Here is a 27,660-nt window from a genome sequence, read left to right as displayed (position 1 = left end):
TATTGCCTCAAATATAGCAGCACTAACTATGATAGCAAGTAATCCATACTACTATTAGTAACTTTTATTTACTTACAATTTCATCACAGTTTGATTATGTTTTTTTTGTTAATTATTAATTAAATATTTCCTATATATTTATACGATATTGACGTAAATAATTAACATAGCATTCTCATATTTAATATACATATAATTTTCAATAATTAAAATTATATTATGTAGATATATAAAATCAAATTTTAAAAGATAATATTTATTAATATTTATCCATACTCAAGTTTAGAAAAAAAAAACACAAATATTTTGTTTTTATTAAATGAATTTTAATAATTTTATTGAAAAAGAATTAAAAAATTTGTTTCATCATAAAGAAAGGTAACAATATTTGAATCTCGTGACAATGTAGAAGTAAAAAATTGTTAAATTTTAGCTTCTAAAAATAAATATGTACATAATGTATTATTTATTATTTAATAAATAATTTCTCAAGTATATTATACATATGTACATAATAATTGGGCGTGAAATATTAGACCGAGTCAGAGAAGCAATCTTCCAAATATGTATTATCATTCAATTATCATTTTTATACGTATATTTTTTTTGTTAAACATTGGTCCATTCAAACTCGAATAACAAACAATTTTTGTTTTCTGAATAAACGCATTTCGTCTCTTTTCGTTTTATTTCGTTTGTCAAGAAAATATTTTTGAATATTTTATCTTTTCATTATCAATTTTTAGTGCAAAATGTCGAATGAAAATAAACGAGGAAGTTTCTTCGCGCATAAAATCGCTTCTTTCGCTGATTTCAAATGTGTATTATTTGTACTAAAAATAAATTAAACTAGAACGTGATTTCATCTTACGATGATTTAATATGTTCAATCGTATTTCATCAATTCAATCATCATATCGTAGCAGAAATATAAAAATAGATTCTTTTATTATCATTTGACTAAACCTTTTCATTTTTTTTTTTTAAACAATGCATATATATCACTCGACGTTAATAGATTGTCATTTTTTGCTAGATTTCTTTTTTTTTTTTTTTTATTTATACTCGATTCAAATACATATAAAATCCATTGATTCTTTCGTTCTCGTTATATTATCTAAGAAAAAAGTATTTTTTATCGAATCTGAAAGATCGATTTCGACATCTGATATAATGAAATAGGCCACAATTTATGGCTATTCAATTACGTGAAACGGTTTAACAATAGAATAAGAAAGTTCTTGATAGTTAATTCTATTTTCGAATTATTGAACTTTTGTAAAATATGTTATTAGAGATGTTTCAACATTGTATAATGATCGTATATACGTTTGGTATGATATAATGAAAAAACCATGTCATATGAATAAATACACATTGATTTTTCTTAGCATGGTTCTTAAAATTTTATCTTTTAATCGTATAACTTTTCGAGAAAAATGTTATTTGAAACATTGATACATTCTGTTATTTTCTTTTTAGCAGTCATAGCATTATAGTTTAGATTAAAAAGTGGTAATACGATATATATATATATATTGAAAGCTTTAAAAACTGGAAAATAGCTGCTTTTAGTAAAATTTCAAGAATCATTGCAAATAGTTCGTAAGATTTGCATTGTTTTTCAATTTTATTTTCTAGATATTTCGAGTTTGTTAAAAATTTATGCTACGTGTTTGCGTTATAGTTCATATTAAATATTTTTAACTTTTGATACATCGCCAAGTTTGAAATAGCTCGAATAATCGGATGAATCAGCGCGAATCAATTCACGATCGTCTCTTCGCTTTATTTTTTTCGTCATAAACAATGACGAAATTGTTCGTACATATGCAGAAGGCTATAATAATCTTGGGCAGAAATATGTTTCGCGATTTCAACATAATTTCTATTATGTATTTCTTCATTATAAATATTATTAATTTTGTACAGATCAACGGATCACATAAGAAGGTATGTATATTTTATTATTTGTCATCAGTGCGGCAAATTTTTTTTTATATTTATCATGTTTTTTTTTTTCTCTCGCGAGGAAAGTAATTTTCTTTCGAAAAAATGATTGTCTTGCAACGAAATACAATCCGCGATAAACTATATTAAACTTTATTTACACTAATGTGATTGAGATCATTGAGCATGTATCATCGCGTATTACTGTATTTAATATTAATCAGAGAAGATTAATTTAATTATTCGAATAATCGCAAAACGAAATACAATAGGAAACGATTATAAAAAGAAATTATAACAATTCGGAGCGAATTTTATTAATAAGAACATTTATTCGCTCGAAAAGTATCGTTTTTAATAATTCTTCGTACTCGTTCCATCACATTTGTTTCAAATTTCGTTTAAATTCCACTATGTAAAAATGCAATCGTAACAAACTGCCACATAATAAACTATCTATCCTTTCTAAACGTGATCATTATTTTATACAATTTGCGCAATGTTCATTGAATTTTATACCTCGAATATTATAAATATTTAATTCTTTTTTTTTTTTTCTTTAACAAATATATTCGTTATCAAACAACAAATTGGCTGTATCAACTTGGATACAATAAATTTATCAATTTTTCAATATCCTATTAAACGTGTACTTAACTTTGGAAAATTCGAACATTTTTCAAAAATCTTCCCTCGAATCATTCGAGGCAGTCGCAATACACGTTTTATTATTACAATCTCATATACTAGATCAGACGATGATCGATAGTCTTTCTTCTAAATCTCCTGCTCTTTTATGTACAATATCGTCTCTTTGCCTTTCACAAAATCGTCCAATCTTTCATCCATGTTACGTATATTACTTTTCCCCTGTCTCTTCGATCTCTGATCGTCAGGTATTAAATTTTTCCTTCTCAATGCAGCTTCATCGTACCTCGTTTCAGTCTCATCCAACGTCGTCTCATACCTCTCAACGTCGGTTTCGGCCACGTTCTCTAATTCAGGTTCCTCGAGCAAGGCATCGGCTTCCGTCGGCCCGTCGGACGGCACATTAGCCGCTATCTGTTCTATATCTATATCGATCGCGTGGCTGTCGTCTGAATTGTCAGCGCGACTTTCCTCCGTGTCAAGTGACGTTGCCGTGAAATACTTGAATTCGGCCTCTGATCCCCCACTCTCGATGACCGCTTGCGTGTTCAAAGAGTATCGGCTCGATTGAGCGTCTTTCTGCTGCCTTTCGAACGACGCCCTCTTATTGTCATCCGATCTGGAATGATGCAGTTTCGGTTGCCGTTGTCTTCTCAGATTGTCACCGCTGCTCGCCCTTGATCTCATTTCCACATCGTCGGATAGGTATTTAGCGCAATCGATACTGAATCTGTCCACTGACAATTTCCTGGGATAAATTTATCAAACATTTTCATTTATACTTTCCAATTGTTCTTTTTAATTATCAATTATTATTATAATGTTTAATAATAAGAATTGATATTAAAAGAAGGGAGAAATACAAGTTTAAATTAGATTGACTAAGAATTATTATGTATTTTATATTTTACGTAAAAGATGGTTAAATTTAATTTCTCTCTCTCGAATTAGCAGGAAAATTAAATTTAAAATTATAAGAATGTGAAAAATTATTCTTTTTTTAAATTAATAACTATTAAAAAGAAAGGAAAGGATTGTTTATTTCCAAGTTTAAACGTGCATAAATCGTAACGTTACCTGTAATCTCCCCTTCGAAAGTCGGGACTTTTCCTGAATTCAAGGCTGGCTTTACGCTGGCCCATGCTTCTCTCGATTCTGCGATCACTTCCACTCTTGTCGAATGACATTTTATGGAAGCTCGGCGAAGAGATTTTACGAAAATCTCTAGGCGATATTTTCGTAAGATCTTTCGACGCTGTCAATTCTTCTAATAATTTTATATCTATCGAGTTTCTTTTCCTCGGCACAAAATCGTCCGGGTATTTGCTATAGGCACCTGTACGTAAATAATTCCGTAGCTGGTTAAATATTCATCATCGGGCGGATAAGATTTTCGCGACCAACCTGATAATTTAGGCGAGTAACCGCGACCAGTCGGTGATTTAACAGCTTCATCAACTTCTTCCACGTAATCAACTTTCGTTTGTCGAAGCAGTTGATGACGTCTCGCCGTGTCCGATCTATCTTTAACTTTCAACGTAACTGGACCTTTATTAGGAATGTGCAAATCCATCGCCATTGAAACCTGGCTTCCTCCCATCTTTTGCTGATCCAAACTTTCTCTGCTGACCTATTCAGAAAATTACCTTGATCAGGTACGTGATTGACAAATAAATGATAGAGGAAATTTGTACAAAATTAAGTGTAATTAAAATAATATGATTTTATAAAATGATTCCATAATTAACGCAAAATAATTATATAAAAATATAACGTAGAATGTTTGATTTTCTATATGATACAATTTTTAATCTAAATTAATAGCAATAAATTATTAAAAAATTATTCAACATGTGATATTTAATATTTGTACAAGTGTTGCACGTTACATCTATTCTTTGAGAGTTTATTTATTTTCTTTGTTTATCTTCAAGGTTTATCTCGTTCGTTAACTTTTGCTTTTTAATTCTCATTGTAAAAAAAAAAAAATCATAAAGCAATTTATGAACAGTCAAACGGGTTTTATGCCGGTTTCACTTCATACGGGTCTTATCTTATCTGCATACCAAGAGATACATGTAATAAACGCGTAAACTTTTATATTCAAACGTTAAATATTTAAATTGTACATATTTGAAATCAATTCAAAGCTCAATTTAAGAGCAAAACATACGAAGATAATTTATTGTAGAGTTAGAGATGAATCAAATTTTGTCTCAATATTGAATGAAGTTTTATCCTAACTGAATTATTCAAAATGTTATTCGTATAGTTAGCTTTACTCGGCAAATAAACCTTCAATTTGAAGGTTCATATATTTCCTAAGATTTGTTGTTAACAAATACTTTAACATCATTTCCAATAATCATTCCATTAAATATTAAAAAAAAAATATTATCATCCTAATAATTATTACAAATCTAATTAATTTTAAAAAAAGATTTTTACAAAATTTCTCTCTTATTATCTTTTTATCAATACCTGGTGAGGGCTGTAGCTCGGATTGTCAACGGAAAGGGCATGTCTCTGCAATAATTCCGGATTTAATAAAGCGCATCCAGCGTACTTCGATGTTCTTTTACGCGGTGATTTTTTCTCTATCAAAGTTGGCGCGCTGGGGCTCTTCTTGATCGAGTGGCCAGCCTGTTTCTCGTTCAATTCTTTCGAAAACTGCATGAACTCCGCGGTCAATTGTTTCCTCGAGACCTCGTGTATGCTCGGGCTCGGACTTCTGTTCACTTTGAACACGCCTAATTGATGATCCCATTTCGTCGTTTGACTAGACGTGGATCTACGGTTCCGTTGATTCCTCGTATTTTTTATTGTCGACGTTTGATTAAAGCGGAAACGGGCCGGAACCACTTTGGCAGCGTTGTCACGGGCCTCGAAGGTCATTACGCAGGCAGCCACCACGATAAATCCTGTGGGATTTTATCGCATTACCGAGGGATCACGGGTTAAAAGTTCAAGTGCTTCGGGTCATCGACTTAACCTATTGAGCTAACGTTATTTTCATTTAGAGATCATGGAAAGAAAGCGTAAAATTTCAGTAATTGTGATTTATAAATCGGAATTTCTTTCTTTCTTTTTTTTTTTTTTAATAAAAGGGATAAATGATATTTGATATTTCTCTCTTTTTTTTTTCTTTTTCAAATGTATACTTTGATTGTTCATTTTGTGAAAATTATGGGATTGCAAATAGATACTAGATGTACTTTTTGGTATTTTTATTTAGAGATATTATAATTAAAGTTTCGATATCTTTTGAAGTTAAGGAAAATAATTCGTAATATAACGTCAGATATTTTAATTATTCTAGAAATAATTGAATATATATTTCGATATGTATCAATTATTTAAAAATCTTTTGGTTAATAATTATTTTAACTAATTAAAATCAGTAATGATAATGTATTATGAATGCGATAATCAAAGAATTTTCAGGAATTAAAGCGAAATATATTGTTAATTTGTTCTTTTCAATTATCCTTTTGTGTTGAAAAAATCAATTCGTGAAATCAAAGAACAAAGCATTGATAATGCACGGATTAAGTGGTCTCTAAAGAGTTTTTGAACATTTTATCAAACGAGATGAAAAGAAATATGAAATTATTATCTTAATACGTGGAATATATATTTTAATTATAATTTTACTAGGTAAAGTTGTATTATAATGGAAATCATTAACTTTTAATTAACCAAATATACATACTTTATAGTATTAGTAATATTTTCTTTGATATAAATATATATTATTTTTATTTAAAAATAAATTGTTATTTATTTTGCAAAATTATATTATATTTTATAATATAATTTTATTATAAATCAATTATTATATCATCTATATCATTATTTTTTTAAATTATATACGTATTGTATTCTAAATTATCATGAATGATTTATATTATAAAATATATTTGCAATTTAATAATAACAATTTTTTTTTATCAAATTCAAATTAACATAATTTGAATTTTTTAATCGTATTATATACGCGTTTAACTAAGTGTTATTGGTTTTTTCAATTTTTAATGAAAATTACCTTATATTAAATTATATTAATAGAAATAATTATTAATTTAGTTTAAAGTTTTTATATTTAATTGAAAATTCTTCGAAGAATATATAAGAAGAATGTCTGGCGTTATATACGATTTTCAAGACGTACCTAACCGTGAGCCTCCATAGCTCAGGGGTTAGAGCACTGGTCTTGTAAACCAGGGGTCGAGAGTTCAAATCTCTCTGGGGGCAAAACTTATTTTTCCATTTTTTTTCCAGAAAAAAAAAAAGAAATGACACGTGCACTACATTGTTTCAGACAACAAACCAAATATCATTTTTTGTTTTATTATTAAATAAGTTAAACTTTCAACAATAGGCGCTATATGCTGTTTGTTACGCTTTCATATTCTATTTCATTTCATTATATTTGTACTATCGTACGATTGTATTTTCTATTTCGTTTTTTAACGAATGTATATAAATATAACAATTTATTAGAAACTTTTACAAAATATCGATGCTATTTTTCAACGTTTAAATATTCTTTTTTCATTTAATCATTGTAAATGTCGACTGTTGTGATCATTTGTTAAATTTTATATTTCCATCTATTATTGGAACTTATGTTTATTCAACGTTCGAAATCTTTAACAATGTAATATATACATTGTAAATAGTAAATTTCTTTAAAATAATTTTACTATCGAAACGTTGACCGTAGCAATAACTATTATAAAATGAGAAATATTATTCGAGAATATCATTCCATAAAATGTTACCATTACCTCCTACGCCCATTACAATTGGGCCAGCATAACTGAGGTTATTCAGATGAAATCCGCGTGATTCATTCTTCACTTTTATCGTTAAATTACCTCTGATCTCTTGAGCCACGGATAGCTGATCTGCGAAGTATCCTACGTGCAGATATAAAATTCTTTGATATTTCTGAGAAAAATAGGCACGTTATGATTCAACGATTATCAGAATCGTTGAATCAAATCATTAGAATATACATGTTTGATCATCAGTGCGATAGAAAATTTCAACGCTGTTTATATTAATAATTTGCAATATTATTAATATATCCCTATTGAACCCAGATTTGATTGGTAATTGATAACGTTAATTTATTTCTATTCATGCTGATCAAGTCGCAAATTTGTGAGCGGTGTAATTCGTATATCGCCTCGCATAGATATTATAAAATTGTTACAAGCATTGTTAAAAGCAAATCATTAATCATGCATCTATTATATCTTTCATATATTTTAAGGAAAGAATGATTTGTTTATTATTTTTTAACTCTTTCGTTACTATTAAAAAACTGATTTATATCTCTTAATTGTAAAATTTTATAGAAATATAAATTCTACTGTTGGATACTCAGAAAAATATTTTTACATGCATTCTCTCATCGTAACGAAAGAGTTAATAATTACGTGTCTCTGTGTAGTTTTAAAGGTGTCTGGTATATTAAACACAATTTGTTGAGTTATTTTCACATTATTCTCAAATAGATCGTAACAGTAATAATGTTTAATGGAAATTGATTAGTCCCCGGAGTTCTACTCACCTATGGTCGCCATGCAAGCTCCTAAAAGCATTAGTAGCAGACCAATTCCGAGAGCTTTGCAGGCGTACCACAAGCATCGTGTTGTCACCTTGCCTCTCACCACCTATTCGATTTAATTGCTTTCGTTAACAGTTAATAACCTGGACCATGTCTCTCGTTGATCATGGATGCTTTATCATCGTGTTTCGTTTTTATTTAGGCTTTTCAAATCAGACTTGACACTTTATACAGTCGATGCCACACAATTTATCTTCGTGGAATAATTATCAAACGATTGATAATACATCAAAAATTTTTATTTAAGAATGAAAATAAGAATCATTTCTTTTTTTTTTTTTTCAAATCAGTGTTGTAAAATATATTTTCGGTGTTAAATATTTCTTGCCACAAAAAAAATCTACATGATCTAATTTTAAAATATCTACGAATAATTAAGAAAGATGATAAATTTAATTCTGTGCTACAGCTTAGGGGAAAATTGTAGAAAAATATCGAGTAGCATAAATTAAGAAAATTTTGATATAAAATTTAATAAATAAAATTTTGAAGCATGCTTCTTTCTAATTATCGGATATATAAAAGTGGATATTAAAAATTATTCGAGTTTTACGTAAAAATATGTAACTTGAGCATAATTAAGAAAAGTAATTAGATTTGCACGAAATTATTTCTTCGTTAACGTGTTGTTCCTCGTATTGCAAATATAGATGCGAACAGTCGCGTTTGTATGCACAGCCGAGCTTCTGTTTGCATATACACTTGAACAATATCGCATGCTCGCGAATAATATCTCTCTGCGGATACTGTCGAGAGAACTCGTGTTTCACTTTCCAGATAACACGAAGATTATTCAGATAACAATTTTTTTTTTTAATGAAAGGCATATTTCTCTTTTAGAAAAATCAAAATTATTCATGTTCATTGATTTCTTCTAATTCGATGACCGAACTGGGCCAATATTTGACGAATGCAAATAACAAGTGGATATTGGCAAAAATCTTGTACAAATAATTGAAAATAGAATGATTCAAAATTTGAGAAGAAACGTTGAATTGAAAATAATATCGCAAGAAATATTATTTATCATTTCTTTTTTAAAATTTAAAAAAAAAAAGAATCTTTCTTGTCTTATATTAATTATTTTATTCAGTATATTTTTCTTTCTTAGAAAATATATTGACACAGTTCAATTTTAGATCAATTTATGCAGATGTGGTCGCGTCTATAACTATACATGCTCTATTTATACAATATTTATCTATAACATAACATAATCGACCAGAAGAAAATGAATGAATCGTATCTCTATTAAAAAAAAAAAAAAAAAAGAAAGAAAGGATTACTTATGCAAATTTGTAATTGAATATATATAGCATGTACTTTGTTCTATTTAATATATGACCAAAATTATTTTCATTTACTTTACTAAATACAAAATTATTATAATGAATAATAGCAGGAATATAAGTTTTAAAAAAAGTGTTTCGTCAAATGCATTTAGATAGAAATTTTTAAAAATTATGATACAAATTCAAGATAGAAAGATATATTTAATAAAATAATCGAAAACGATTTCGAGTAGATTCTTAGCTAGATACGTGTATTAATTTTAAAAATTACTTAAGTTTGAAACCAACCTGAACATTCCAGTGAGCTCCTGGACCGCAGGCTCTTCTCTGCGTCCCCTGCCAATGGATGCTTCCTTGGGGCATTTTGCTCTCCTAAAGTTGGAATAAATCCTGCATTATTAAACAACGAGTTAGCGTCGTAGTAAATTTAATAAAAGATAATTCGGGGCGCGGTTGAACTGAAAAGTTTAATTGATCTAGTCTTGATCAAAGATAACAATGGGATTAATCGTGGCGAGAATGAAAACGATTTATAATAAATTTCTTCTCTCTTCTTATATATTTTCCAAATTATTTTTCATCGTGAATTTCATCGAAACGTTTCCCAGCGAATTTCCATCAATTCTTAATCTCACGAAAATTATGATAAAATTTACAGAAAAACACATTTCTTCCAATTCAATGATAAGAGGCGGTAGAAAACGAACATAACATTTTTCTGATTCGAACCACCACGGTTTCGTTGAATGCATCAATTCCATGCACCATTTACCAGCAAACATTTCTCGTAAACAAGTTACGTCTATGAGTTTCTCGAAAATGGAGTACCAGTGCCTCGTTTCATTTAACAGAAGGCGAAACTTCTTGCTCGACGTCGCTTTATAATACAACTTCGTGATACGTGATGCAGCGCACGCCTCGCCGTTTACCACCGTTCCTCTCGTGCCCATTCACTTTTACATAAGGATAGATACACGTAACCAGAGCGTGTATAACGCGTTTGTGCAAAATTATCTGTCAATTTTCGTACGTACGAGCGCAACACACAGTGCAGGGAAAGCATTGTTCGTCCACGTTTCACATCTCTTCTTCCACCAAGTGGAAAGTTCTCACTTTGTATCGATCCAAATCCTTCTTTACCCGCTTCTTTTTCCCCAATCTATGTTTATGACCGACAACTTATCTATTTTCTTATCACGGGCTTAGCCGGGATCCGAGATCTATTCGAGCTCGATTGCGGTTTCAACCCTGAGTCTCAGGGGTGTATATATATATATATATATATATTTATATTGGTATTGAGGTTTGAATTTTATCGTTTCCAATATTCACGAGAAAATAAGTGTATATGAGATGTTGAAGATGGTGTTTTTAAATCGATTCGTGACTCTCTACTACTTTTGTGACAAATTGTAACGTGTCTTTTTCTAAATTTTTATTTTTATGAAAGTTGGAATTAGATTTTTGAAGATTCTCAATTGCTTTCGAGGATGGAATATGTTTTAATGGAATTTTAATTCTTGGAGTTTGAAAATTCATAGTTTCTTGATTTAGATGATATAATATTTATAAAGAAAATGAATTCTGTATTAAGATTGCGAGTAGTAAATTACAACAATGAGTGTATCAAACAATGTGGAACAAAACAGGAATATCTCAAAGCATGAGTATGTCAATTCATAATTTACATTTGTGAATGGTTTATTGAAATGAAAACGAGACACATGGAATGTCTCGTAGATGAAATAAAATTTTGTTTTATCATAATAAATATATTCATTTCATACAATCAGAAATATTTATTCATATAATAATATTATCGTGAATGACGAGACACATTTTTTAATATTGTTCATTTTATTTTATAAGTGTAAATATAAATATTTTCTTATTTTGAAGAATCAATAATTTATTCACGTTTGACTAATATATTTTATTGAATAAAAAAGTTTAAGTTTCGCGGATATTCAACGATTAATTTGAGTTACAACTCAATAGAATGGAAGAGTAAAGTGTATCGTAAGTCCTGGAAATTTTATCATTTTATTAAAAATTGTGCGATACAAATAGTGGCATTCCAATTTTTTGTTTTTTATTCGGATCGTATTTCTGTGAAAAAAATTTTTATCTCTTCCTACGTTCGAATAAAATATTGTAGGTCAAACAAGTTCTATTGTGCATAAAGTGAACTCTTTCAATGCATAAAAAGATTCATTACAATTAAAGTGATTTAACCTCGACACGTTCTGCACTTTTAAATTCTTTTGACGATTGCTATTTTTTCCTCTATTGATCAATCTTCGAAAGCAAGAATGCTCGAACGAACGAAAAAGTAAGAAGAAAATAAGAGTCAGAAAGAAAGAAGTCAAATTGAAAAAATTTTTTACGATAAAGGAATAATTAAATTTCTTATTTCGAATTTCTTATAATTTAATTGCACTCTCAAAGAGTCGTATGTTAAATATCTCTCAGATTCATATTTACTCAAGTGAAGTCACAAAAGGAAGTCACGTATCCGCGACAAAGAGAAAATCTTAAATAAAGTAAATAACGAATTCCATTGGTTGCCATTGCCGTAACGATCGAACCCAGCCATTTTCATTTGCATAACCACGACCTTCGGCCGCATTCCACTGTTCTTCTTTGTCCAATTCGACTATTGCGACTAACAGTACTGCCCCTTTGAATAATGCAGATTTCGAGAGATAAAAAAGAAAAAGAAAAATTTAATATATTCCAGTAACTTTTTCTCGATATTTTCATACGAGTATTCGAAGGAAGAATCTTTCATTCTTCCATTTACGAGATTATTTGCGATGGTCGAACGAATCCTCTGGTACACCCGAGTGAAAAGGCGTGTGATATTCGGCTTTTAAGTTCATCCCATCCTCCTCCCACCCCTACCCTGAAGGGATATTTTAATATGCGGAGAGCAGGATTGCTTTTGTGATTAAACTTCATCCTGCGGAGGTGCTTTCTTGCTAACGATGCGGGGAACGTTCACGTGAGATAAGAAATTTAAAGGAAGATAATGCAAAGTTTGCATTGGGACGGGCAGCAATGATGTTAGATTGTACGAGCAACATGGTATGATACACAGAATGTTGGAGAAATGGTGGTATAAATTGGAAAAAAAAAAGTGATGATGATTATATACTCGTGGAGAGATAAAACTCTTTTATATTTTAAACTTTATTTTTGGATAAATCGATGCTGGAGATTCGTCGAGTATTCATCTATATTTTCATTTAATTCGATAGACATTCGTTCTAATAATTTTGTATTGAGATAGTAGGAGATATTTTTTTAATGTAAGGATTTTTAGAAATTATTTTTAATTCTTTTTCTTGGTCTGCGTAATATATGCTTTTGTGCACGCTTTCCATTATAATTCATTAATTATATTAATTTTAATAAAATTAGATTAATATTAGATTTTTCGTTTTTTCATATATAGCTAGTTTAGATATTGTTGGAGATAATTTTTCTATTATTACAATTATGCGTATTATTTATCATTGCGAACGTATTTTTGTGATATTTCATTTTGAATAATTTTCTTTTTATTATTTACTTATGCGTATTATTTATTTCTGTGCACGCTTTTCAATTCTGTTTCTTTGTTAATACAATTTATGAGGTTCTTCTAATTTAATTGCACTCTGCGTATTATTTATTTCGCTTCTCAGACTATTTTATATAATTTTTAAACACTCTCTAATTCATAATTTCGTCTTTTTATTCAGATAGTATATCCATAGATAAAAATGTATTATTAAGTTCATCTATTTTAGAAAATAATATTTTTAAAATCCCTCCTTATCGATTTTCTAATATTCTATACATATATCGTGCCTCTGAAAATTTTTCAATTATTTTTTCTCCACAATTCTCTCCGAATTTAAAAGTTTATCTTAATTTTAAATCTTCCACTCTGTTTATAAAGTTTTTATGAATCGTAAACCAGTTATGATCGCGTTATATCTTCCCTGATAAAATTCGCTAAAAAAATTCAATCATAACACAATGCATACGAAATTAAACAAGATTAAAAATAATTCTCAGAAAGAATCACATTTCAATCCGCATAAATATAAAATTAAAATAAAACAGCCAACCATTCCATTCCGTTTATAGCAAGAAATCGAATAAGAAAAAACAAATTTTCTCTTTTTTTCCACTCACCTTCCCGCCACTCCGTGTTCCTTATCGTACCATCTCTCTACTCTTCTCCTCGACGACCAATATTCTCTTCCAAGTTCGTTTCCTCCATTCGAGTGTCTATTAAAACGTTATCGTTAAAATCGTACAACCACGTTCCGCGCCTCGTTTCAATTTTCAAAGATATATATAACGTATCCCTTCGATCAATTACACAAGCAATGGATCAAACTTTAAAAAGCACATCGTCATTCACAACGGAATATCGTGTATCGGAGGGTTTTATTTTCATCCCAACACGTGGCACGCGAGAAACACTGGCGGCGAGACGAGCACGAGAAACGCACTTAGACCGTGTGCCTCTTGAACCACGTTTGTCATTTCAACGACTTCTCTTCCTCCTGGGCTCTCTTCCTCCCTAATTCCCCAATTAGCCGACCGTCGAGCGAATTGCCAATTAATCCTGTAACGTGCGAATTTCATTCACACGTCGAGGTCCTCGTTGTACGTTAACGGTGGTGTTGCCTTTAACCCTTTGTTCCCTCGAAACAAACGAAAGGTTTCAAAATTCGGACAGAGTATCGATTCAGACTGCACGCACAGAGTGTTAGACACTCGGGATAATTTTGTAACTGGGGCGGCCGGATGAAGTTTCGAAAAAAAAAAAAAAAAAAAAAAACTCTTTGATATTTATCTCGTTCACGAAGTCCCCCTTTGAGAAGTGCCTTCTGTTTGATATTTTTTTTCTTTTAATGGATTCATTCGTTCACTTCTCCTGCTTTACACGAGATGCTTGTAAACGGTTGCGGCTCGTTTCTTTTCAGGAGAGAACCGTAGATGCGTCTTCTTTTTTTTTTTTTAAAGTGGTTTAATTGTCGTGTTGTATTTTGCAACGAGAGTTAAGTTTCGAGAGATGTGTTGATAATTCGTTCGATCGTTTTCATTCAACGATGAATGAAATTGTTTTTAATTTCTTTTTTATTTTAAGAATTATTTATTAGAAATTTTGGTAAAAATTTGGCGATGATTTTCGTTTGCGGGTTTCGTGTGCTTTCAATGCTTCGGGAGAAGGCAGTCGAAAGCATTCGGCACGCCGATTTTATCCGACAATTTGCAATTAGATTTATCGTAGATTAAATTGAACGGGGTTTCATCATATTATAGTGTAATCAGGGAAGTCAGAGTCATTTACCACTAGCAATCGATTGCTCCAATTTTCCATATCCATTCCGAATTTCCAAATGCTATTTATTTGTATCTGTGCATTTATTTCTCGTGTTGTTTTCGATATCGGCGATACTCATTTATTTATCCCTTTCGTATCCGTTTCGTGTAAATATTTCTTACATTTATTTCTCTCTCTTTTAACTGTTATATTTTAATAAGTAATTAAATCCTTGAGTTATTTAAAAAGAAAGAGATAGAAAAGAATATTTTTCATAAAAACGAATAATAATAATCGTTAATAATTTCGCGTTAAATTTACATTAATTTATCTCGAAAAAAGTATCGAGAAATACCTTTTGCTCTCTTCCTCCCTCGGCGTTCACTCTTCTCCAAACTTTAAAATTTCCTTCAAAACACAAAGGCGTGGAAAGTGGAAAATTTCATTTCTTCATCGACACATCGATCTTTTCGACAATCTTCTTTCGCATCCCTTCCACATCCTCGTTGCTCCTTTCCTTCAGCGATCTTCGATGCTCGACTGATCGACAAATGAGTCCGTTTCACTCTCCAAACATCCATCCCAATCGAGAGAAACAAATCCAATAATATATTCCAATTAATCCAATTGATCAAATTTCCTCTTTTCTTCCTTTCTCACGCACGATCCTGCGACTCATTGGCCGGGACCCGCTGAATCCGCACTGGATCATCATCCATGACTTTTCCCACCACGAGAATTCCCACCTCTCTTCCTGTCCCACCTTACGGGACACGCGTTGCCCACGGCTTTCCAACTTCGACGTGCATAAACCACGAGGTACGAGGCCTCGATCTCCCGGCCGAGCACCGACTATTTATCAGTTTCTATTTATCCAGGATTAATCCCTTCCGATTTTCGATGTATTCTCCTCTTACTATCATCTCATCAGATATCACAGAATCTTTTGCAAAAAAAAAAGAAAGAAAGAAAGAAAGAAAGAAAAAAGCAAATAAACCACTATGGTATACAAGTGAACAAAAGCAAACGAAAAGAAAAGAAATCAAAATTAGAAACTTTTGGGTATCCGTTCACTGAAACTACGATCGAAAAGCTTGATCGAGGAAAGGCTTTGATCAACGAATATATATAATTATAACCCGATCCTCTTCTCTTCTCTCATTTAACGTTACGTTTTTTAACGATTGATCCTCCTTCCTCCGTGGAGAACTAGTTGAACGGGAAACGGGAACAGGAGACGCTGGTTTAAAAAACGTTTACTTAAATCACCAGTCAGGATCAGGACTCGGGGGACGACGATCAACGATGCCGCTTGAGGGAGTGTCTCTCCGTACTCCTCCAGCATCACCTGTTGGTATCGTATCCCGGTCACGGCCTATACAGGGTGGCACGGGCAAAATCTGCTCGGGCTGCCAGACAACGGGGAAACACGCTTGCGCGAACGCAGATCGATGTGTTATATCGCACGCTCTCTTCTCTACGGATCCTTCTGTCCTCTCTCGCTTCGTATCTCTTTCTCTCTTTCTTTCTCTCTGTCTTTCTCTCTCTCTCTCTCTCGTCCACGTTCGAAATGAGACGGGGCGACACGTCGACGCTTATCGTCGATTTGACGAGTGCCATTGTGTCAGTCGCTATCGGACGCTGTTTTGTATCATCTTTTTTTTCCCCTCTCCTTTCCTTTTTTTCGGGAGGGAGGTGGCTGGAGATGAAATTTTTTCCCCCTACTTTCGCTCGTTTTCGAGGGTTAGAGAGAGAGATAGGGCTCGAGTGGTTGGAGAGAGACATATATAACGATGATTTCTTTTTTGGAAGAATTTGGATCTTGAGATTTGAGTTTTTTTTTTGTGGTAATTGTTTCGATTTATTGGATTCGTGAATGGTTTCGTTTGAAGATTAATTTTCGACGTTAAAAGTATTTTTTTTTTAAGATTTGGAATATCTTTCATCGGGAACGATTTCGGTTGGCATTTTGTTTAATATTTTTATTATTTTAAAATTTGTTGTTTTATATTTTTAAATTCACTTTTTACCTCAACGTTTGGAAGTTATTTTTTGGCTGAACGAAGGTTTGTTTGAAAGAGTAAACTATTTTCTTTAATATTTTTGTTATTTTAGAATTCTTCATTTTAAGAATTTTTCTTTGATTTTATACTTTTTGCGATTCGTGTACGGTTACTTCATATTCAGTTACTTATATTTTTCTTTTGTGAAATAAAAAATTCCTGGTACTTTTGTTATTCTAGAATTTTAATTCTTTCTTTTGATTCTTCGTATAATTAAAATTTTGAATGCTTTTTGATATATTCGGTTTGAAATTGAAAATTCTTAGTATCTTTATTATTTTTATACGAAACGATATATTTTCACTGCGTATATTAAAACATATGAAAAAAAAAAGGATTGAACGTTCGATCGATTTTTCATTATAGATTCTAATATTTTTCTTTGGACCGCACTTTTGCGACGGATGACTTGCCTCGATGAGAAATTGTTGATCAGTTCATTGGCTCGTGAAACATTGATACCAACTACTTTTTGTTCCTTTCTGGGTATATTATTAACTTGATCTTCCTTCCCAGGCATATTATTAACTCATCAGACTTAAGAAAACTTTGTTTTGCAAAAAATATTTTTTTAAAAGGTTAAATGGTAAGAGTTCATCATCGATGTTGCGACATCGTCCCACGTTTTACAAAGACGAAAATATAAATATAAAATTAAAAACGCTAATTAAAAAATTTTTCAATAAATAAAATTAATATTTTGCCTATAATAGAAAAAGAAAAAAAAACTTCTTTGCTATTTCTTTATCAAAATTACGTATTATCTATTTTATTTACTATAAATTTCGCGATGCTTTAAATTTGTTAATTGAATAAAATTTTTCAAAAACGGAATTAATATTGAACTTTTTAATAAAGGAAAATTTGTATCGTAAAATTTGATCGTTTCACACGCAGAATTTAAATTTGACATAAAGTTAAATTAAAAAAGAAAAAAAAATGTTCAATGATTTATATATTATTTCTAGGGAGAAAAATGAAAAAAATTCTCTTGCCACTGAAATCGATTTTCGTTTTGTAAATAATGTTTATTAGATAATGCGTGCTTACGAATATTAGGTAACATAATGTATTCTACGGTCCTTCATAGAAGGCGTACAAATCATTGTTCCAGCAATGTCTTCTAGATTAACATAGATAAAATCATCGTCGTTGTCATCGCTATCGCCTTTGTCCTCGTTCGATTCATTAAATTCTATTTCTCTCGCGTGAATCATTATCACGCGAGACGTGATTACCTTTTGTCCGCACATAAAATCGAATCTGTTTGTCAAACTTCGAGACCATTTTCATATATTCTTTTGTTGAATTATTTTGAAATTTCCCTCCAAAAGTATTTTGATACAACTTACTCGAAATGATTATTTCTCACAATATAATATTTAATATTTAGAAAAATTTTTGTAATTGAGAAAGTAAATTAATTCCATTCAATGTTAATAATATTGTTATCTATTGAAAAGAATATCCTTTATTATTGATATTACTATCAAATCAGAAATTCAAAATACTTTACAATAATAAAAAAATATATATATATAAAAATTTTTACGTGGTTATCAACAAATTAATAAATAAAAATATTAAATTTCATTAACAGCGAAATATCTACTATCGAAAATCAGCGAAAAAGTATTTTCGCGAAGTTAATAGAACGGAAATACACTTGCGGGGGAAAAAGAAATATTTTTCTCCATAGTTCCGTATTTGTGTATCTAATCCGGGGTTTAATTTTCATCTGTGCACCATGCTGCACATCAAAGAGTAGAACTCGGGGCGTTTGACTCACGTTCTAAGAAAAGAAAAGAAGAAGAAGAATAAAAAAAAAAACCGATTAAACAAAATCTAAACTACACATCGTGCGAATGATGAATCGCTTCGCTGTTTAACCGAAATTCTCCTCAGAACGGAGGATCCAGATCAAATAAATAATTTCGGATAGGAACGCGATGGCCTCCGATATTCTAATAAACAACATTCGATTTTAGTGGTCTGTTGTGTGTACGAGTCCACGACGATCGATTCAACGTTCTTCCGCGGGTTCTTCAACATCAAACAAACCGAAGTCCCTAAAATTATAATGGTTTATTACACGAGATTCTAAGATTCAGCCCCCATTGGGCCTAACTAAAAATCATCACGATAAACAATCGTATCACTTTTGGATGTTTCTCTAATCAGTGCCCATTCCTTTCTTTCCCGAGCCGAATATAATCAACTCGCGAGAAATTGGCCTGACGATTTTTTTCTTTTTTATTTATTCTTAAAAAAATCCTCCATTTACTTCACCTCCACGTTCGCTCAATCTCTTCAACCTCGTTTTCGCATTTCTTCATTCATTCCTCACTTCTATATATATATATTTGTTTTTTTTATTTATATAATATATATATTTTTTTATATACGTAATAGCAAGTAACCTTAGTCTTATGTGTCTGTTTCATGTTCGTTAATCGATCTCGAGATTAACATGTTCGCTGCCACGAGTGTATCATTACACGACGCTTTAGTTTCTTTTTTTTTTTTTTTTTTTCAATTTCTTACAAACTTTTTACTGTTCATTTTTTTTTGTATTTTTGTATTTTTTATTATAATCAAAGCAAAAGTCGGGAGAAGAATTTTCCCTGAAACGATGGTAGCGAACGTATTAATTCATTTACGCACGGTATTTTTCATCCTTTTCTATGTTGTGTATATGTATGTATGTATGTATGTTTTTAAATTTTTGAATTGATTGTATAGTACGGTAGTGTATAAATGTTTTGCGTACATGCTCGTAAATTTTACTATGTTCCTTAGGTAGTAGGTATCAATAGTGTCTCTTGCTTGTATAGCGTTAATAATTAATTTATTAAAACTTTCTATATCATCTTAATTCTCATAGTCTCTTTTAATAATCGCCTATACATTCTTCTCGTCTCTCTCTTTCTCTCTCTCATTCTCTCGTTTCCTTCTCGTCTCATACATCTTCTTTACAATCTCTCTCTCTCTCTCTCTCCCTCGCACAATTTCTCTCGTAAATAGCTGCTCTTTTTTTATTTCGTACTAATTACTCTCTCTTTACTTCATTTATTAATTTAAATTCATCTAAAAAGATTTTTCGCGTGCGTTATTATTTCGTTCGTCGAATAGCTCGAGACAATTCGCATTTCTCTTTTTTCTCTTTTTTTATATTTTATATTATATTAAAAATATGATCGATCGGAGACGCTAATCTGGTTGGAAGATTTCATATTTTATTAAAGCACGAGGTGTGATTTGATTGATACGTAACGATATTAATAATTAATCGAATTAAAAAAATAAACGAGATAATAAATAAGAATGATTTATTGATGATTCAAACAGGGTAGGTTATCACAAATTGGAAAAAAGATAAAAATATATCCGTAGGGTGAACTTTTTAATATTATTAAACACGTTAATATATGTTTTCTATCTGGTTTAAATCTCTCTCTCTCTCTCTTTCTCTCTTTCTCTCTTTCGCTCTCTCTCTCTCTCTCTCTCTCTCGCTCTCTCTCTCGATTGCATCGAAGCATTATTAAATCATCTAAAAATCTTTAATTATTTCACACGCTTTATCTCGAGCGTTCGACTATTTATCGTAGTTTTCGAAAAGATTAACGGACGAAGTTGCAGCATCTTCAAGTGAAACACATATTTCGAATAACAATTATTAAAAATCTGCAAAATCAAATAATCTTTTCATCAATCTAACTGCTCTCATCTTGCGCTTATATAAATACAATAAAATTTTACAAACTTTTTTTACAATAAATATTCGACAACGTTCAACGCTAGATAAAAATTTTAAATTTCGCTCAACGTGATGGAATATATATGGAATCCCATTTTTTTTTCATCCAATTAAAAAACACATTGGAAAATTCTGGCAATTCTGTCAACTTCGTCTATTCACCCCTTCTATTTTTCACACATTTTGGCTCACGAGTTTTCCATTTGCCGCTCCGAACGATCGATAAAATGTTACACATTCTGTCGAGGAAGGATAAAGTGAAAAATCGTAGCCGTAAGGTAACGACAGAAAACGAGCCTTTCGAGCTTTTTTCCCCTCCGATTCTCCCCTCAGTCAGTTTTCCCGAAAACTGATCCCTCCTCGTTTCCCCTGTTATATACAACTGTGGATTACATTACACTCTCGATAATACTCCTATTTACATGTCTTCTCGTCTTGCCAAACTTGCCCCTTTGTGCGTTTGGACATGTCGGTTGTAATTGTATATAATATAGTAAGTTACAATATTATTAATCTGAGTTTCTAGGCAGTTGTGTGTTGTATGTTTATATGTACGTTAAGATTTATCTCTAAGGTTCTTCTTTCTCTCTCTCTCTCTCTTTCTCTCTCACACACACACTCTCATATACACTCTCATACACAGATGCCTCTCTCTCCCTCATATACGTTCAAACGATATTACGATTTCGCCCTTTTACACAACGAACGATTGATTTTGGCCTCTCGTTTCAACGCTAGATCGGTTCAGAAAAAGAAGGTTCATCTACGCATGCGTGATGAATCGATCGTTTCTACTACTCATTAGATTCGCAGGAAATGAACACGAATGACAACATGATTTCAATTCGATATTTGAACTTTGAATTTGAGAGAGAGAGAGAGAGAGAAAGAGAGAGAGAAAAAGAAACCGATCGATTTCGCGAAAAGGAAATTGCGATCAAATTTTTTTTTTAATATCGCAGCCAAAAATACGTTACACGTATTTCCACTTCGGATGATTAAATTAAATTGAGTAAGATTGATATAATCTCTAATTTTTTCCAAACATCTCCCTTCTTCCTCGAGAAAGCTCGAGAATATCGAATTGATTCAATTCGTGCCACGATTTTCCTTGATTATATTTACTTGATTTACCTTAATTCATATTTCTCATCCTTCTCTCATCTCATCGTCGTACATCATCACCCACACATTTATCATGCATGCACCCCTCGAAATGATTATCTATAGTGTTTCCTCCCCCACGAGTCGATTTTCGAAATTACTTCACTTATTCTCGGCACTCTCATATTCGAGATCTTCTTATATATTTCCGGCGATATTTTTTGTTTTTTCTTTTTTTTTTTATCTTTTTTTCTTTTTTCAAATGATTTCCCTTTCCCCCTTCCTTCATTTCGCTATTTTTTTTCTTTTTCTGTTTATACAAAGAATACACCGTTGCGGCTATACGAAACTAGAACGGTATTATTTTTGTCTACACGTGAATAATTCCATGAGTCGTGTGGTTTGTAACGCTATCGTAAACACAAGAGTGAGTCTTGTTTCCATTTCCATGTCCCGATCAATGGTATTGAGCAATGTACTGACATCGAATCGATCGTTTGAGAGATATACCTTTGCCCTCTTGCCCTTTCCCTTTAAAAAAAAAAAAGGAAAATTAGAATAATATTGCAAGTGAGAATAAAATAAGATTTTAATTGAACCTTGATATGTTTTATCAAGATCAATATTATGAGTCAATTGTTTGTTGATCAATTCTAATTTTAGAGAGAATAATAATAAATCATATTTCTAAAGTTTATAGTATACCTTTTTACAAATTATTTTTTATCATTCAGAAGAAACTCGTGTATTTGAAAATAAAATCTATTTAAAGATTCCTCTTTTAATAAAATAGAATCGTATTATAATTAAAATTTTCTCTATTATGAAATTACTATCTGATTTACTAATTCAAATCTAATATCAGTCAATTAACAATGTTCGATAGATTTGAATAATTTCGAAAATATTAATTGCCAATTATTCTATTCGAAATTAATCAAATTACAAATTCGAAATTGCTAATCCGTTAATAATCTATAATATCACGTATATATATGTATATATATTTCCCAACCGATCGATCCAATCAATATATTAACGTGCTAGACTTACTCTTTACGAATTAGAAATCGTAAATATCGTCCTATTGGTCTTTTACACTACTTAATCTTTTTTTTTTCACTACGTGGCGGTTATCAGTGTTATTGCTGCTAAAAGTTCATTCAACAGGATTCTGCTGCCTCGCTAAAAATGTTATTTTATCGTAGACAATAAATTATGCTCGCCGATCTCTCCATCCTTTGTCAACGTCGAGGAAAACGCAAGCGTACGTATTTTTTTTTTATTTCTTTTCTTTTTTTTTTTTACTTTTACGAGGGGAAAAAAAAAGCTTCCACTAACGACCTGTGTGTGTGTATCTCAATACCTCTCTCCGTGTCGATCAAATTAACGAATACTCGTGGATCCAAAGATATATCATCTTTGATCTAATCCTCGATCCTTCCAGACACGAGAGATTTAAAAAAAGAAACTTGACCACGAATGTTCATTAATCCTCTCTCCACGATCCCCTTAACAATCCTCTGTCGAAGGTTCGTACAGAATGGTGGGTGCGAGTCGTCGAAGGCGCCTTGGTTTCTTTTATATATATATATAATATATGTATATAATATATATGTATAGTCGTTAACAATGTTAATTACAGGTACCTAAAAATTTCTCGCACGCGTTCTCCACGTCGGAAAAAAGTAAGAAAAGTCGAAATGTTCGTTACAAGCTAGGACAGTCTACAGCTAGTTTTCGGTATCATCGATATTCGCATCTTCTTCCTCGCTGCCTTCATTATTCCTTCTCTCTCTGTCTTTTTCTTCCTCTTTCGATCAATCGACCGCTCCCTTTCCCTTCTTCTTTCCCTCATCTCGCTACTCTATTCCGTGATATCAAGTTTACAAAGTCGATAATGGAAAAATCGTCGTTTACATAAAAAGAAAGATATCGCTTGCGAGAATTGATCTCTTCGTCGAGTTAAACCGGTAGGGAAATCGGTGTAATATTTGATGTACGCGAGCACACGACGCTTATATTATTTACAATGTGTTTCGAGATAATAGTAATTGATCCGATATATTCATATCCCGCAACTCGTTTCCTTGTGCGATTATTAGATTCTTGTATATATTTTTCTTTCCTTCCTTTTTTTTTTTCTTTCTTTTTTTCTCGTTCGATTGTTCGCTACATCATCTCTAGTAGATCTTTGAATGATTTTTAGGACAATGTTCGAGAGCGATTGGCAAACCGGATGAAATTTTCTTTCCCTTTCTTCGTTTCAAGTATCATCCATCATAATTTCACTTACATCCCACAAAAGAGATTTTTCTAGATATGTGGAAGTACGTTTTTCCCTCACACGTTCCCTCCCGAGTTTCTTTATTTTTACCGACTAAAAATTGTTTATTGCTACTTGTCTCGACTACTATATCGAAAAGGGAATTTGGCAATTATAGTTTCACGTGTGTGTCGTAATGGTTCAGTACAAAGTGGGCTTGGCAGTGTTTAATATTGGTGAGCGTAATAAACAGATCTGCCAATTTATCCGGATCCTTGATGCTTCATCTAATTGAGACGATATTCGAATATCCAAATTTTATCGAATGTTTAAAATTATATTGTATTGTTATTAATATTATTGATATTTGATCAAAAATATTGTTTAGAAATTTTCACAGATATAATAAATGAGAAAGAATTTAACAGAGATGTTGAATAAGAAAAATGAATTTATTTTGAATATTCTTGAAGATTATATTTAATTCTTTTTACTAAGAAAAAAAGAATACTTGAGAAGAAGGCAATTAATACTCTTTCTCAAATATTTTATAGAAAATTAATTATAAATTTTTATGATAACATTTAAATAAAAATATACAAATGAAAATAATTTAGCTTATTTTCTCTATTTTCCTATTTTATAAAAAAAAAGGAATTTTTAAAAGTCTTCAATTATTAAGCTAATAAGAAAATAAATGTGATATTCTATCAAGTAACTAACAACATTTGTCATTTTATCATTGAATCTACTATTTTCCAAAAATATTTTCTAAAATATTATTACTAATATCAAAGGATATAGTAAGTTTGAGTACAATTTTAATTATTGAATTTTCTCATATATAAAATATCAATTCTGTTTGTACATATTCGATAAAATTAATTGGATATTCGAATATCAAAATTACCCCGGATACTCGCAGTACTAATAAAGTGTTCCTTTTACAAATGAACAAGCAGTGGCGTGAAATAATAGCGTCATGCATGTGTAATAGAAGCCTCGTTATAATAAACGCTATAAGAACAGTATTCAAGGATCTCAGTCGAAGGATTGGAAACATTCAATAAGTGACGAACAAGTCTTTCATTTTAATGGTCTTTGGCAACGAGCTCTCTATACGACAAAATTCTCTCTGCCATTTGTAAATATAGAAACTCTAAAAAGCTTGAAACAATCGAATATACGCAAATATTAGTTTCTGTGATTCTCTGTGGTTCGAAAAATTTCTAGTTAAATATTACAAAAGTTTCATCATCATCTCGTCCATTCTTTTTTTTTTTTCTAGTTCTTCCCTTTTTTTTTTTCTTTTTTCTTCTTCTTATCTTCCATCGTTTAATTCCTTGGTCTTAAGCGCACTTGTTAAATTGATATTACTTTAGGAGCAAGCATTCAAATGATCGTTTATATTTTTGTTTATAATTTCTTCTACGAGACTTCAAATTTTTTAAATCGAATAAATTTATCAAAAGAAAATATCGATAAAAAAACATTTTTTCATCATTTGATATTTTAATTATTTCCTTTCGAGGAAATTTAATAATTGATTAAATTAGAAAATAAATTTACGATAAACAATATCAATCATTTGATCTTTGAATAATGATCAATGATAGATCTTTCTCGTCATTTGAATGCATGCCACTTAATATAGTATCCATCGCTTCAGATCTTATATAATTATTCCAAGGTAGAAGTATCGAAAAACATTTATTGAAATTCTGTCAGGAGGATATCCCTTCCTTCCCCCTTTACGAATATCCACGAAATAAATGCTTTTTCCAGCAAGCATTCTTGGCCGCCTCGATTGTCCGCATCGTTATAAGTTATTCATTCAGGAACGCTTTTTCTTCTTACGAATTAGAAACTCGTTCTATGCATTTCTTCGGAACAAGTTCACATTTCCATACAATAATAATAAATAATAATCTCTCCTAAAAAATATTTCTTCCATAATATATTCAAATAAATTAGAACAGACTCGGTTTCTCGATCGAAAAAACACTTTGATCGAGAAAATATCGAAGCTGATTTCTATGCGAATGCAATTAACAATGAAGTTGAAGAAAAAAATAAAAAAATTCTTAAAAATAATAATTCCGTGAGAACATGGACGGACGTATTATCCAGCTATTGAAATAGCAGCAAATAAATGGTTAATTTATTGTTGTTGCACGAATTATTGAGTTGGTTAAAGTTCTACCAGCTGTTGAAAAATGATCAGAGACGTGGAATCGGAATAATTTATGAACGGAATGGGAGACTCAGCGAGAAAATTGAACTTGTTCCGAAGATGATCGTTCGGCACATGCCCTCGATCTTATCAGTTCTCACAGATGGATCGTGCACGCTCTTTCTCAATTTTTCATCCTTCGTAAGGCGCGATCGAGATCCCCGGGAAAACTCGGAAAAAGATGTTCAGGGGGGGGTGAGGCGATCCGATCCAATCCCCGCGCGTTTACAGGCTGCTCCTATAGTTCCACGAGACGTGTCGAATCTTCGGCGATCGTACAAAATCGAGGAATCCTGATGCGAGCGTCCTCAAAGAAGATCAAGACGCCCCGTAGACGCAGGCAGAGTTGTCCGGCGGACTGATCTTCTCCTCAGGCAACACTGCCGCTCTGTGCCATTCGTCTCGTACCTGAAATTTATTTTCGACGAATGATAAAATTGATACGAACAGCGTGTTGATTAAAAAGTGATTTTATTTATTTTAATATGGATAAGTAATAATTATTTATATAATCAGAATTCCATTTTCTTTCAAAGATGGTTAAGAATATTGATTTTGAATGAATAGGAAATTTTTACTTAGAGAACAGTTATAAAGTTTCATACCTATTGTTCCATTCTACCTGGAAGTACTTTTGTCCATCGAATCCCCACTCTACTTAAAACTCATTACCCCTTTCTCTAAATATTCTCCTCGACTCTTATTAAAAAGAAAGAAGAAACTACCGAAAAATAATTTCCAATTTATCTCAATTCAATTAATTTAAAAAAAAAGAAAGAAAGAAAAAAATATCCAACCCACCTGCTCGACCTTGGTGAACACCCTTATCAAATTGAGGCCGGCCAACTTCTTGATATCCTCCTCGGTCCACGTCGGGTCCTCGAGCAGTGTTGCCAACAACTGAGGATACCTCGAAACGTCCTCCAACCCGGTAGGAGTGCTGGAAAAGCGCGCATCGTTAATCCACCAACTCCACTTTCAATTTCTAATGAATTTCTCGTGCCGTTCAGAGAACAGAGAGAAAAAGAGAGAGAGATTTCCACGACAATAAAATTAAATTCGTCAATGGGATTTATTACGCGTACATAAGTATCGCCATTGTGCGTATGGACACCTGGTATCCATTAGATTGTAATTGCTTCGTAGAGCATCTGTAATGATTATTCTCTGAACAGCGCGTTGCGATATTACCCGAAAAGATAATTACAAATTTATCCCGTCGAAGCCGGCTCCTATTCCAACGTGATTGATCCCCGCCACCTTTCGAATGTGATTGATGTGCGCTGAAACAGCATGGATAACATTGGCGCCCTAATATTAACCTCTGCGAGTGACGAATTTGAAAAATGTCGATTTTATTATTTTGTAAAACACCCGCTTTAA

The 27,660-nt window shown here is 31.6% G+C and overlaps 2 protein-coding genes, 1 long non-coding RNA gene and 1 other non-coding gene across 8 annotated transcripts in view; 2 read left to right on the top strand and 2 right to left on the bottom strand.

Moving 5' to 3' along the window:
• LOC102654450 overlaps positions 1-27,660 on the top strand; it is a 186,326-nt gene that overhangs the window by 4,855 nt on the left and 153,811 nt on the right. The window lies entirely within an intron of this gene.
• On the bottom strand, positions 1,038-16,357 carry LOC412927. Of its 3 annotated transcripts, none has more exons than XM_006559990.3 (8): positions 13,714-16,357; positions 9,817-9,918; positions 8,180-8,282; positions 7,389-7,520; positions 5,080-5,519; positions 4,003-4,228; positions 3,676-3,934; positions 1,038-3,346 (listed from the first exon to the last, which is right to left on the bottom strand). In XM_006559990.3, exons 2-8 carry the CDS (start codon positions 9,889-9,891, stop codon positions 2,728-2,730), a joined length of 1,854 nt encoding a protein of 617 aa, XP_006560053.1. In that variant the 5' UTR covers positions 9,892-9,918; positions 13,714-16,357; the 3' UTR covers positions 1,038-2,727. The 3 variants fall into 3 exon arrangements, with proteins under 3 accessions (XP_006560053.1, XP_006560052.1, XP_006560054.1); XM_006559989.3 differs by having other exon boundaries at positions 9,817-9,900; XM_006559991.3 differs by having other exon boundaries at positions 9,817-9,900; positions 15,210-16,357.
• TRNAT-UGU lies at positions 6,780-6,852 on the top strand. The gene has a single exon. It is a non-coding gene; the product is annotated as a tRNA-Thr (tRNA).
• Positions 25,281-27,660, bottom strand: part of LOC412926 (dipeptidase 1) — a 148,306-nt gene continuing 145,926 nt past the window's right edge. For both annotated transcript variants that reach the window (XM_016916214.2, XM_396377.6), the window contains exons 11-13: positions 27,485-27,560; positions 27,079-27,217; positions 25,281-26,685 (exon numbers count right to left, since the gene is read on the bottom strand). In XM_016916214.2, coding sequence (XP_016771703.1) covers positions 26,596-26,685; positions 27,079-27,217; positions 27,485-27,560 — 305 coding nt within the window. In that variant the 3' untranslated portion in view covers positions 25,281-26,595. The remainder of the gene's footprint in view (positions 26,686-27,078; positions 27,218-27,484; positions 27,561-27,660) is intronic.

The sequence above is a fragment of the Apis mellifera genome, linkage group LG14 (assembly GCF_003254395.2).
Source record: "Apis mellifera strain DH4 linkage group LG14, Amel_HAv3.1, whole genome shotgun sequence".
Lineage (NCBI taxonomy): Eukaryota > Metazoa > Arthropoda > Insecta > Hymenoptera > Apidae > Apis > Apis mellifera.
This window is presented reverse-complemented; position numbering and strand designations above follow the sequence as displayed.